Source organism: Petromyzon marinus, unplaced genomic scaffold (assembly GCF_048934315.1).
Source record: "Petromyzon marinus isolate PM22_M1 ecotype Great Lakes invasive population unplaced genomic scaffold, UKy_Petmar_22M1.pri1.0 PM_G_Scaffold_1, whole genome shotgun sequence".
Lineage (NCBI taxonomy): Eukaryota > Metazoa > Chordata > Hyperoartia > Petromyzontiformes > Petromyzontidae > Petromyzon > Petromyzon marinus.
In genome coordinates this window covers 11,496,252-11,509,639 of record NW_027422650.1, presented here as the reverse complement: position 1 = coordinate 11,509,639, position 13,388 = coordinate 11,496,252, and the positions used below count along the sequence as shown (strand labels likewise).

The following is a 13,388-nucleotide window of genomic DNA, read 5'->3' as shown; positions in this document are numbered from 1 at the left end:
CAGTCACTCATTCACACACTCACCTAGCCACCCACACAGTCACTCATTCACTCAGTCACTCACCTAGCCACCCACACACTCAGTCACTCAGTCACTCACCTAGACACTCACACAGTCACTCATTCACTCACTCACCTAGCCACCCACACACTCAGTCACTCAGTCACTCACCTAGCCACCCACACAGTCACTCATTCACTCACCTAGCCACCCACACACTCAGTCACCTAGCCACCCACACACTCAGTCACTCAGTCACTCACCTAGCCAACCATACAGACACTTAGTCATTCAGTCACTCATCTAGCCACCCAGACACTCACGTAGCCACCCACACAGTCACTCATTCACGCAGTCACTCACCTAGCCACCCACATAGACAGTCACTCATTCACTCACCTAGCCACACAGTCACTCACCTAGCCACCCACACACTCAGTCACTCACCTAGCCACACACACAGTCACTCACCTAGCCACCCACACACTCAGTCACTCACTCACCTAGCCACACACACAGTCACTCATTCACTCAGTCACTCACCTAGCCACCCACACACTCAGTCACTCACCTAGCCACCCACACACTCAGTCACTCATTCACTCACCTAGCCATCCATACAGACACTTAGTCATTCAGTCACTCACCTAGCCACCCAGACACTCACCTAGCCACCCACACAGTCACTCATTCACGCAGTCACTCACCTAGCCACCCACATAGACAGTCACTCATTCACTCAGTCACTCACCTAGCCACACACACAGTCACTCACCTAGCCACCCACACACTCAGTCACTCACCTAGCCACACACACAGTCACTCACCTAGCCACCCACACACTCAGTCACTCACCTAGCCACACACACAGTCACTCACCTAGCCACCCACACACTCAGTCACTCATTCACTCAGTCACTCACCTACCCTATGCCCAACTTCCTTCATGTCTCCACGCTCATGTTCAATCGATTCCAGTTCGATGTCAAACATGCATCTCTCCATGCTTTTATTTTCAAACACTGTTCTATTTTCTCTTGGGGTTTATATTTGCAAGCGTATTAACCTGCTAAATACACGCACTGTACAGAATGCCAACCCATGTTTTTCAATGGGATTTTCAATGAGTCGGGGTATATTTTTACCAGCCCCCCCCCCAAAAGGGTCTCTTTGGCATTTATTTCAGAGCTCTCCGTTATGAAATTAAATGGGCAATATTAGTGCCATGGGCTACAGCAAGAAAGGAGCATCACTCGTGGTGGGAGCAAAAACTTTGGCTATGAGCAAGTTGAGAACCCCCCCAAATTGTAAATTAATTGGAGCCGCTAAAGTTACGGCACCCGAGGACTGCCAAGTGAAATCTGGTTTGGGGCTCATGGACAAAATAGCAATGCACACGGCAGACAAACTCGGCAGGTTAAGGAGACTAATCATAATTATTTTAATTTCAACATTCTTCATTTCCACTGCGACCTTTAAAATCTTTCGGTGCAGTCAATATAGAAATCTAAATTAATCCTCCAAAAAATGACAACTAAAATGTAAACGCGTCAAATTGCACTTTCGACCTATACCCACGGTTAACTTTCAACAAGAGTGATGGGACATTCACAAATAATACACAAAGTGACAATGATGTTGACACCGACGTTCAATACGGCATGAAACATGTTGAGTTGTCTTCTATGAAGGCTGGGCAGTGGAGAAGCACAGTTTGAGGGTGTAGAGGTATGGAACATCTGAGAAAATAAAAACAGGGGAGCCACATGACGTCTTCACTGGAGCACACAAAAACTTAAAACAATGAAGCGATTCTTAGGAGGGTCTTTGTTGATGTTAACAAACTCGTTCAGGGAGCTAAGATAACGTTGAGTTGTGATAAGTGAAAGTGCTTGGCTATGTCAACTTTTAATTCCATTCTGTATATGCAAACAACAACAACGAAATCCAAATCGCCCATAAATAACAACCTGTTAATATATAATACAACAATCTACAACTGCTTTCGCTTCCTGCAATTTCACCCAAGGCTGCTAGGCAGCCAGTGTACACAGATGGTGCTATGGTAATAACAAGCGCCCCCCCCAAATCTGAACATTAGGTGCTCAACAGAGCGTACGACCAAAGATTTGCCGATAATGCAGCACCGCTTCAATGTCATCGCACCAACACAAATGGCCAACACCCCACAACTTACTTGCGTTCTTCAGGGGGTGATGGTTAATGCACGCCAGAGCCTCCATGGCATCGTTCTTGGTCTCCCACTCCATCAGGCCGGACACGCTCCTATCGGCTGGACACGTGGACGGACCGTCGCTCATAGAGTAATTTGGGTCGTGTAAAACGCAACACCCTTCGCCATTTTGATTTAAAGCTTTCGTGACTGCAGGGATTCATATTCTTGGTTCTTTCGGTAAAGTCACCACCACGTAGAAGGGAAACAATAAAATAATAAAAATATAAAACAATAAAATTCTCACGACGTTTCGACTGCAACACAAGCAATCATCATCAGGTGTGAAAACCACAGCAAGAAAATTTTAAAAAAGTGGCGGTTATTTTTAACGTTAGCACCACGGAGAGCGATTTGGCAGTTGTTCAGATGGACGAGTCCATCTATGTTCTGAAAAGAGGAGGGGGGAGACGAAAATAATGGATGCGGTCTGAAAGCCACCGTAAGCGTGAACAATCAATTAAGACCCGAAATGGTTTATCAAATCCTTCCAATGATTGCTAAGCCAGAATCCATCTTCTCGGTTGAAATTGTCTGTTTGTATATATTTATTATTTTGTTGTTTCCCTTCTACGTGACTTTACCTAAAGAAGCCGTGTTTAAAGGGTGGTGTCAGTCGTCGGTGAATTTCTGCAGCAGGAAGGCTTCAGTCCGATGCCTTGGCTACGCTAACACGCTTCAGTCAGCTTGGGCGCGAGTGAATAGCAAGGACTGCTCTCGGGAGAGAATTTTTCACAGGGTTTCTTGAGCATGGCCTCATAGCACACGTTGCAGATCATCTGGTGTCGTGCTGTAAATCAAGCGACGATTGCATGGAGAATACAGTACACGATTTATTCTGTGCCATGACACGTAAGATAAATAATAAAGATACTTTGCGGGACTTACTTTTTCCAGAAAACACTTTGAAAGAGCGGGGCCTCGCAATCGACATTTCGTCGCACAGCTGCGGGGACAGAACGGGCGGCGTTCACGTTATAGTTGGTAAAAGTTAACGTGCACCGGTAAAGCATTCGGGAGATGTCATTTTAATTGCAGGCACAAATCCCGTTGTCCATTTTTAAATTTACATTCGCCAGCTTTGGAGCAGTCTTTCAAAGTGCTCAGATTATTGTGAACACCAAGCATAGACTCAGGGGGAATGCAACCATTTGCAGAAACAATGTCCAAAGACTGAAATGTAAACCTTTCGAATACGAATGAATATGAATCGTAATGTATTGAACAGGACAAATTAACGCGAGGTGTTGTCTAGTCTGTAACAAAAAAGTCCCTTTGGAACATCGACTGCATTATTTATACATCTTATGTTTTAACCGCTGAAAGGAAACTACATTACACCATTTTACATTTGTCCCGTCACAGGAAACGTGTCATGGGCCACCACAAACTCCACAACATCAATAGGCTCATCTTAAAAACCCACGATTGTTTCACGTGCAAACTTTGGACTTGAATATTTATAAAAGCTTCACCTGGGAAAACTTTTAAAGAAACCGAACGCGCTCCCCTTCTGCGCTGCTGGCAGCAGGCTGAAGGGGCGGCGGGGGCACGGACCTGCGCGAACATCTCGACCGTGATGTCCGTGGGCGCGTTGAAGAAGTGCAGCACCGCGGTGGGACGCTGGTTGCGGTTCTTCGCCACCTTCTCGCTGTCGGCTTCTTCGCGGCGATGCCGGTACTTTGCCGGTCTGTCAGCGCCGTGTCCCCCCGGTGCCTGCGGCTGGACGCGGGTTATCCGATGGCCTCTGCCAAGCGGCACTTGGCGGTTGCGGTGCAGCGGATGCGGCGTGCTGCGCCGAGTGTTCCGTGACGTGGCGCTGCAGGCGTGGGGGGCGCGGGTCGGCCGTGCGTGTCACAGCGGCGGCGGCGTGTTGGTTGCTTGGTCCCCGGTGCCTCCCAAGTGCCGACGAGGATGTCGCCAATGTCGCCGTTCGTGTCGTCGCCGTTCACGTCGGTGGCTGTTGGCTGCCGGGCGCTTGATTGCTCGTGTGTTGCTTGCAAATTGCCTCCGTGTGCTTCTGTGTGCGGCAATGCTCGCAGATGCTCCTTGTAGCGTTGATGTTTGGAGTGAGGAAAATACTCTTCGAAGCGTTTACGGAAATTTGGCGATAAAATCAAACCGCACCGTGTCCCTGAAGCTCCCTTGATAAAGTGGCGAGACTTACCTCTTCGGAAACTAATATCTGTGCGTACGCACAATGTACTCGGGACAAAGATACATTTTCCTGTTCAGGCTCAATCGTACCAAATTAAAAGGGTTACTTTATAATAAGTGATATTTTCAATCGTAAATATCGGCTTTTCTGACATCCTCTAAGCTTCTCCGCTTAGTATCCAGACACCACATAATGCAGTCAAGGTTTCTCAACCCTACAAAATATAAAAACGCAACGTGCAATGTCCACCTCAAATATGCCAGTGAAAGTTGGCATCTACTTCTGATCCAACAGACACACACCCTGGTAAATCTAAATACAAAGTAAAACCTTGGATTGCGAGTAACTTGGTCTGCGAGTGTTTTGCAAGACGAGTTAAAATTGTAAATAAATATTAACTTGATAAACGAGCGAGGTCTTGCAATACGAGTAGTGTACGTGTAGACACGCTTTGTACTGCCCAGCGTCACGTGATCACACAACTGGTAGACGTGTAGACACGCTTTGTACTGCCGTGAGTCACGTGATCACACAACTGATAGACGAGTGTTATGATGTACGAGCGCTTTGGATTACAAACACGTTCCCGGAACAAATTATGCTCGTAATGCAAGGTTTTACACTGTAGTGTAAAAATGACCAGCCTTGATACACCCGAACAACCGAGTACCCGCCTATGGGCCACATGCACTTGACGTTGGGAAAATCTTCAAAGCTGATCAAAATCTAAAACGCCACCAACTTAATGGCAATGTCTATCGCATGTCCAGTACCAGGGCAACAGCTTTAATGGTAACAAAAAAATTAATCCAATGGATTATTGAACACTCCAGCAGCCACATGCCTCCTTGTGAATCCTGTTCTTCACAACATTCACTTAAACTGCCACATTGTTGTGAAGGGTTAACTAGAAAAACAAAGTACACGGGCAGGAGTTTAAAACCAATCTGCCCAGAGTAAACTACGCAAGCTTAGCATGGGCTAAAAAAACACAAAGATTATTTAGTTATATGTTGCGCTAGCTGTTACTACCCGGCTTCGCCCGGGACTTGGATCCACCATGCCCGGCCGCCTTTGTCTCCCCAGTGGCGATGTTCACACACCACAGCAGTTACTCGTTTGAGGCTGAGTCGACCTAGGGGAGGCCCAGGACCGGTTAAAATAATCGTCACCGGTGGTGGCGGTGAGCGGGAATCGAACTTGGGTCGCCGGGTTCGTAGCGCAGCGTAGCGCTAACCGCTACACTACGGGTCACGTGACAGATTTGACGTCACAGCTCACTTGCCGTGCAAAAAATAAATGCATTATCGAGCTCCCCCCCCCCCCAAAAAAGAAAAGTGTATTTGTGTAATGTTTGCACGGTGTACAGTCTGGAAAGTACCCACATGGCAAATTTCCAGTTTGTTGCATGTCGGGAAGTACGCTAAACATTTTGAACAGACACACACAATCACAACTTTGCCTTTTATATATATGGAGAAGATAGGTATAAACGAAAATAACCTTGACCAGCTCTACACAATTGCAGTGATTGCATGTTTGATACAGAAGAGGGGAGTGGCGTTTCAAATAACTTCCTGTGACATCGACCAAGTTCTGTAGATTGTAAACAGTACACCAATGTGCTTCAAGACAACCAAGTGTCTGCAGGTGTGACATTTTTCTGCAACCAAAATCTCAAGTGCAGAAGCTGCATTATCCTCTTGAGAACGCTCCAAACTTCCCCCTCTACTTGGCCACGGATCTTCAAGTATAACACGGCAAAGCCGGCTGCGTACAGAAATAGTCAATGCCTGTTTCATCACGCCGTGCACACCCCCCATCCCTTGCGTTAAAAACGTCACCCCCCCCCCACACACTGAGGGCTCACCACCACCAGCTGTCGAGAGAGCGCGGCTCTGGTATGCTCAATATTGGTCTTACCTTGCTTGAGGCCAGGGTTGGTGAAGTCCCAGGTCTCAGAGTCATTTTTAAACACATTCAGACGCGTCGCCTGTAAAGAGGACACAGCAGAGGGAAAAGATAAACATTATTCGTGGCCAGCATATAGGGCATAGATGCTCGGAAAAAAATTATATAACTTTAGAACCTTCTTTGGTTCTTTCGGTAAAGTCATCACGTAGAATGAGGATAAAATAATAAACTAAAACAATAAAAGTCTCACGACGTTTCGGCCACAACACAAGTGGCCTTCTTCAGGTGAAAGGAAGAAACCTGTCGTCCCGACCTTGTGTTGTGGCCGAAACGTCGTGAGAATTTTATTGTGTTATTTTATTATTTTATTCTCATTCTACGTGGTGGTGACTTTACCTGAAAGAACCAAAGAAGATGAATCTTTGCAGTCATGAAAGCTTTAAATCGAAACTTTAGAACCATTTAAAATGTACAAGCATAATAATTATTAAGCAAGTCATTACCCCCGAGACAATTACGGCACGCAACTTGCGGTGAAACCGAGGTACTTAACGCAACCCTTCACCTCCTGGGAGATGAATGAATAAGAGCTGCCACACGTAGGAAGTCAACGGTAAGCTAAACTTTCGCGCCGTACATAGCAAAAGCGTGCTTCTTCTTTGGTTTTGCAGTCACGAAAGCTTTAAATCGAAATAAAAGCGTGCTTATCGGAGTTGTGGGAAACAGTGGCCATTCTGCCACCGTTTTTTTTTTAAGATCACGTGTTGATTATCCCTCTTCGTTGGAACAAGCTCCCTTCGTGTTTGCAGATAAAAATCGCTAACCCTCGGTGGCCTATTTAAATTCCAAACTTGTTTAATTGCACATAAGTTTGGCATGCTCTGCCTAACTTGGTATTATTTATTTGCGGTGTTCCTCGTGTACTGTGAAGCATTAGCCTTGATCGTATACCTCAAAAATGTTGAAGTGCCATAACCCCGTTATGAAAATGATGCATTCGTTATTACTGTTCTGTAATTTTATTTCCTGCTAACAATGTAACATCTCCCCTCAGGTACTCTGCAGGTCTCGCAAAGCAGCCTATGGCTGAATGTTAATCACCCGTCACCAAATAAAATTGAATTAAAAACCAACTCTACCCTTCCCACTGGATGCGAATTTTCCACTAACTGGCTCAGGGCACTGGCTCAGATGAGAACCACCCTCACGGTAATATCAATTGGGAAAAGTTTGACTTTAGACAACGGCAAGGATGACCGTCATGCACAATGGGTTGTTGTAGGTTGTGGGGCTGTGTGGTGGGCAGCTGTAAAACCCATTGGGTGCATTGTATTTCTATGCTGCCACAAAATATGCTACACTCCTTTACCCCGCACACAAGTCAAATAACCCCACAACAGGCGTCGAGTGCGGAAGCCCTCATCTGGCAATGAATTGCCGTGTGTATTCAGCATTATTTGCTCACCAAAGTGGTCAATTCAGAATATTAAATTAATCTTTGGTCTGCGGGTGAAAAAACCCAGGTTGTGGTGCACACACTTGTGAATGTACAAAGTATCAGTTGTACTTGCCCTCGCATAGTCCACTATAAGAGTACACCAGCCCGAATAGATGTCTGCTCCATTCAGAGATGAGTTCGCTCTCTCGGCGCTCTCAACCGAAACAAACGTGGCCAAAAATTAAGGAAAACACGACCATTTCATTTTAAAAACAATACATTTAGCATCTCCAAAATAACACGTAAAATTACGTGAATGGCGGACATGTCGTTACGGTTATGCATCTCGTTGAAAGGATATTCCACAAAGGCCTGCAGGCCATTCTTCCTGAAGATCACAATGCGTTGCAGAGGCCCAAATGGTTTGCAAATGTTGTAAAGCACATCCTGCAGGACCACATGGAGCACACAAACGCAGCGAGGTGATTTTGCACGCATTACCAAGTAAATTTGAAAAGCTTTTTTTCCAGTGAATTTTTAAGATCGAGCCATACAGGACATCAACGCTTTCCAAAATCAACATTAGGTCTATTTTTTTTTTATTCAATGCCATTGGTAGACTTCAAAGCACAAACAAAAAACACGACTTCAATTGCCTCAAATGAACCAAAGGATCGATGTAATTTCCTTAGAAAAAGCCATTCACTGTAATCCAAAACGGATATAATTTCACTCGTAAAAATGAAACACGCGTGTGTGTGCGCGCGTGTGCGCATGGCACACCCGACAAATTATTCACGCGTGAATGTCTAGCTGCTGTGAGCGTAACAATGCCCACCGTGGTGATGGGGTAGATGGGGTTGAGGATGGTGAAGAGCAGGACGTGGTTGCTGTTGCCGTTATCCCCCGGGACGCCAGGGCGCCAAAGCTTCTGGCTGGTAGAGAAGTTAAAATAGGCCGGCTGCCCGCACACGTAGACGGAGCCCGTGGACGAGTAGTCGACGCAGCTGCGGGAGCTCTCCGGGTCTTCAAACTCCACCAGTGCCTGCCGCGTCTTGGGCATCATCACCACGTAGCTGCACGGAGGGAGCGATTCAAACGAGTGCCGTTATTCAAAGATGTGGCCGACTTTAAAACGCGTGCCTGTTGTTGTTGATGTTAAACACGAGGTTGGTCTGCTCCAAGTCACCTCATTTGATCTCAAGAAATGTTTCAATGCATGCAACGGAGTGGAGACTGGTTGGATGCAGGTTAGATGCCACGTCCCATTTCAGTTTGGCAGTGTAGTGCGTTGGAATTGAATGTACTGTAACAATATAATTAGATTTAGAATACATCTTGAGGGTAATGTAGTCTTCTTCTATCGATGTATCACCTGATAAAGGAAGCCTCTTCAAACGTACATAAACAAGGTATGTCTGCACCATTTCAATACAAGATATTAATTTTTAACACGGTTACTAATCACATTTGAACGTGTGCCGCTTTTGTCAGATGGCACAACAAAAGCAGCAGCGGCACTTTAATTCGGAGGGAATTCGTGACTTGGGAAAATTGAAAAACAAACGGTTTTTTGTTTCGATTTAAAGCTTTCGTGACTGCAAGGATTAATCTTCTTTGGTTCTTTCGGTAAAGTCACCAACACGTAGAATGAGAATAAAATAATACAATAAAATAACACAATTCTCACGACGTTTCGGCCACAACACAAGTGGCCTTCATCAGGTGAAGGGACGAGACTGTCCCATTTCAGTTTGGCAGTCTCGTCCCTTCACCTGATGAAGGCCGCTTGTGTCGTAGCCCGAAACGTCGTGAGAATTTTATCGTGTTATTTTAATTTTGATCGATTTATTATTTTATTCTCATTCTACGCGGTGGTGACTTTACCGAAAGAACCCCAAAGAAGATGAAGCGGTTTTTGGTTGGTCACTTCAGGCTGTAAAGGCCCCGAGTAAGCCACGCACGGCGTCGCCGATCACGCCGTGACGTGGGCAACGCCGCGCCCTCTCGTCCACCGCCACACGCGGCCACGGCTTTTTATTTACGGAAGTGGTTCTTGAGCTTTAACCTGCAGCCTTGCCACCCCCCCTTTGGTTCTCAATATTTTTTTTCAAACGTACAATGTTTATTAATTTAGAGGTTTGATGGAACAAAGTAGCAGTGCTTACGTGCCCGTGCTCAATGTGTTTCGATGATTTACCTTGTTAAAAATAATCTGGCACGTCTTGCGCCCCCAGAAAGGGCATCTCCCACCCCGTGCTTAAGAACCATCGAGTATTTTCGTGTTATGCAATTTCTTGAGTTGTCGAAGCGAAAATCGGTAATATTCGAATTTCCAAGGTCTACGTTCACTCCACGTCCGCAAACACCACCACCACAACAATAATAACAATAACAACAATAATAACAATAATAATAACAACAATAATAATAACAACAATAATAACACCAATAATAATAACAACTATAATAACAATAATCTTTGTTTTTTTCGGTAAAGTCACGTATAAATAAGAAATAATAAAATAACATAATAGCATACGACGTTTCGGTTGCAACACAAGCAGCCATCATCAGGTACAGAAGAGCTAAATTTACGAGAGAGGGGAGACACATAACCTCAGATGTATATACAGACACCCAAGTAGGGGGGAACTAACACCGACACAATAGGGGACACAGAGAGAGAAGCATACCAAACAGACAAGAGTTTAGCAGAATTTGGAAACCAAATAAAGCAACACAGACGGTCGGTCAAAACACAATTAACGCAAAGCCTTGTTGATTACGTTATTTCAAAGATTGCTAAATTGCAAGTTAAGTATGAAATTTAAGATACAGACGGCACACACACACATAGACATTCAAGTAGAGCGGACCAGCACAGGTACAAGCACACAGTGAAGTCGCCTTAAATAGGCAGAGAAGGCAAGGCTGAGAGACAATGGGACATATTAGCATGAGAAGGCAAGGCTGAGAGACAATGGGACATTTTAGCATGAGGTATGCATAGAGCAAAGTGGAGCACGGCAGCAAACATTCGGAAGCACCAAGACCGACACACAAGCAGAGACAGCACAGAGAAACAAATCCAAGCACAGACACAAAGGCAGATACACAAGCAGAGACAACACACAGACAACACAAGACAACACAAAGACAGACACAAAGATACAGACCTTATACCTCCCCGTAGAGGCGGTTTAAACTTGGTTCAAAGCTTTCGTGACTGCAGAAATTAATCTTTGGTGTTTTCGGTAAACAACAATAATAACAATAATAATACAGCTTCCTTCCCCATGCGGGCAACGGTCACCACCGACTGGTCACCTGACTAGGCCAAAGTGCCGCACGGCCTCCACGAGGTCCGACTCGAGGGCTGTGTCCAAGAGTCCCCGCACGTGAACCACACCCGACGGTGGGGGCTTGTGTGGGTCCTCAAACGTGTCCTGTGCACGTCGGCAAGGAAGCAAACTCAACACGACTATTGTGCAAAGCTGTTGTTTCCTCCTATACCGAGAAGACAGTTTTCAGTTTCATTTATTTGGTATAGCCCTGTGAGCCATTCGGCTCTTGAATCGGGTGCAACCGCAACAAACAAAAACATGAACAAGAAAAACATCTTACAGTGATTATGTGACTGTGCAAACAGAAAATCCAAGAAAAAACAGCAAAATAATCCTTGAAATAGCACCGTACACCAACGCTGTGTGCAAAAATCCCAGTGGGATGCAAGTCAAACAACAACAACAACCACAAGACAACTTAGATTAAGGCCATCAGTCTAACTCCGTACTACAACAAAACAAACATGGCCAAACCATAAAACTTTTTCAAAATCAAAATAAAGCCACGGCTAACATCGCCGGCAAGTGATATCGGAGCAGATGCAGACACTTGCATTAAAGGGGTTTTTAAATCTGCATCCGTTTGGCAAAAAATGGCCATAGCTCAGTGCCATCATTTAAGTAATCGCTAAGAACGTTCGCGAGTTTAACTTTAAATCTAAACGGCCCTCGAGTTACAAACTCTGGAACTCGCATCCCCCACCGCCAGGTGCGCTTTTGTAGACGCTGTAAAGTTTTATTATTCCGCAAAGTTTTTAATCACATTGGGGAGGGTCGAAGAGCTACCCCACGACGCCATCGCGTGGGACATTTAACACATCGGTATTTTAACTTAATTAGTATTTTAACTTTTGATTTAAAGCTTTCGTGACTGCAGGGATTAATATTCTTGGTTCTTCTGGTAAAGTCACCACGTAGAAGAGAAACAATAAAATAATAAAAATATAAAACAATACAATTCTCACGACGTTTTGACTGCAACACAAGAAGCAATCATCGTCAGGTGTGAAAACCACAGCAAGAAAATTTGAATAAAAGTGGCGTTTTTTTAACGTCAGCACCACGGAGAGCGATTTGAGAGTTTGTTCAGATGGACGAGTCCATCTATGTTCTGAAAAGAGGAGGGGGGAGACGAAAATAATGGATGCGGTCTGAAAGCCACCGTAAGCGTGAACAATTAAGACCCGAAATGGTTTATCAAATCCTTCCAATGATTGCTAAGCCAGAATCCATCTTCTCGGTTGAAATTGTCTCTGTGCTTGTATATGTGGATAGCCTCATGAACGAATCTCTCCTGGTAGGCAATGTTTTTATTCGTGGTCCGCCAGGAAGTGTCTGTGTCGTTGGCCTGACTGGATGTGCTTCACGTAATGTTGTTTCAGGTTTGTTGAATTCTCGTCTCTCATCTTTTGCTGTATTTACCTCCGTGATTTGTTCTTGACACCTGATGAAGATCGCTTGCGTTGTGATCGAAACGTCGTGATTGTTTTTTGTTTTAATATAATTTTATTGTATTTCTACATACGTGACTTTACCGAAAAAAACAATGAGTAATGTTTTTATTGTTTCATATTTTTATTATTTTAGTTCAGTGCAAAGAGAATACACACCCTTAGAAGAGAAAACGCCGTCTAAAAAAATTACACTGGAAATAGCCCAAAGTGTTAACGAACACGAAATCCACGTTTACCAAAACGCGTTTTAATGAACGTAAGCAGAGCCTAGCGATGCTGTGGTCCGCGTGGTCCATCCCCAACACCAAGAAGCTCTTCGCAACGGCACTGGAATCTGCGAGTTACAAAGCTAAACAATCACGTTAAATAATATAAACACGGCTGGTGGTGGTGGTGGCACGTCGCCTGAGTGAAGCCTCTGGCCCAGGCCTCACAACGAGGCTCTGGGCGAGGAGGAGTAAAATAAACATCTTCTCGTTATAAAAACACCTCGTCAAGTCGCTCGTCACTGACGCTCACCATCGCGCCCGCCTGGACGCGGTCGTTGCCTTCGCCATTGACTCCCAGGCGCTTGGCCGCGTGCCGGGCGGCGGAGGCGGCGGCGGTGGTCGACATCGTGATGGCGTGGAGCGCCGGAGGGAATCGATTCGCGATCATGTCGCTCAAAAACGATGCCCGCGCGGATCGCCGAGCGTCAGCGGCAGCAGCGGGCGGCGGGGCGATTCCAACGCGTGACATCGATTCTCGGATCGATGTGGCCTCTGGCGATGTTCGCGCGGCTTGGTGTGACCCCACAGCCACTCGTCACGTGATGCCTCTCTCGGCCGACTGGGGCCGGCGACGG

The 13,388-nt window shown here is 45.6% G+C and overlaps 1 protein-coding gene across 1 annotated transcript; it reads right to left on the bottom strand.

Moving 5' to 3' along the window:
• Positions 1-992: 992 nt before the first annotated feature.
• LOC142908550 (heterogeneous nuclear ribonucleoprotein L-like) lies at positions 993-13,178 on the bottom strand. The gene is made up of 9 exons (XM_076059306.1): positions 13,064-13,178; positions 11,074-11,192; positions 8,582-8,819; positions 8,105-8,190; positions 7,877-7,973; positions 6,315-6,384; positions 3,122-3,179; positions 2,198-2,293; positions 993-1,739 (listed from the first exon to the last, which is right to left on the bottom strand). The coding sequence occupies exons 1-8, from the start codon at positions 13,157-13,159 to the stop codon at positions 2,287-2,289; spliced, it is 771 nt and encodes a 256-aa protein (XP_075915421.1). The 5' UTR covers positions 13,160-13,178; the 3' UTR covers positions 993-1,739; positions 2,198-2,286.
• Between the last annotated feature and the right edge of the window lie 210 nt (positions 13,179-13,388).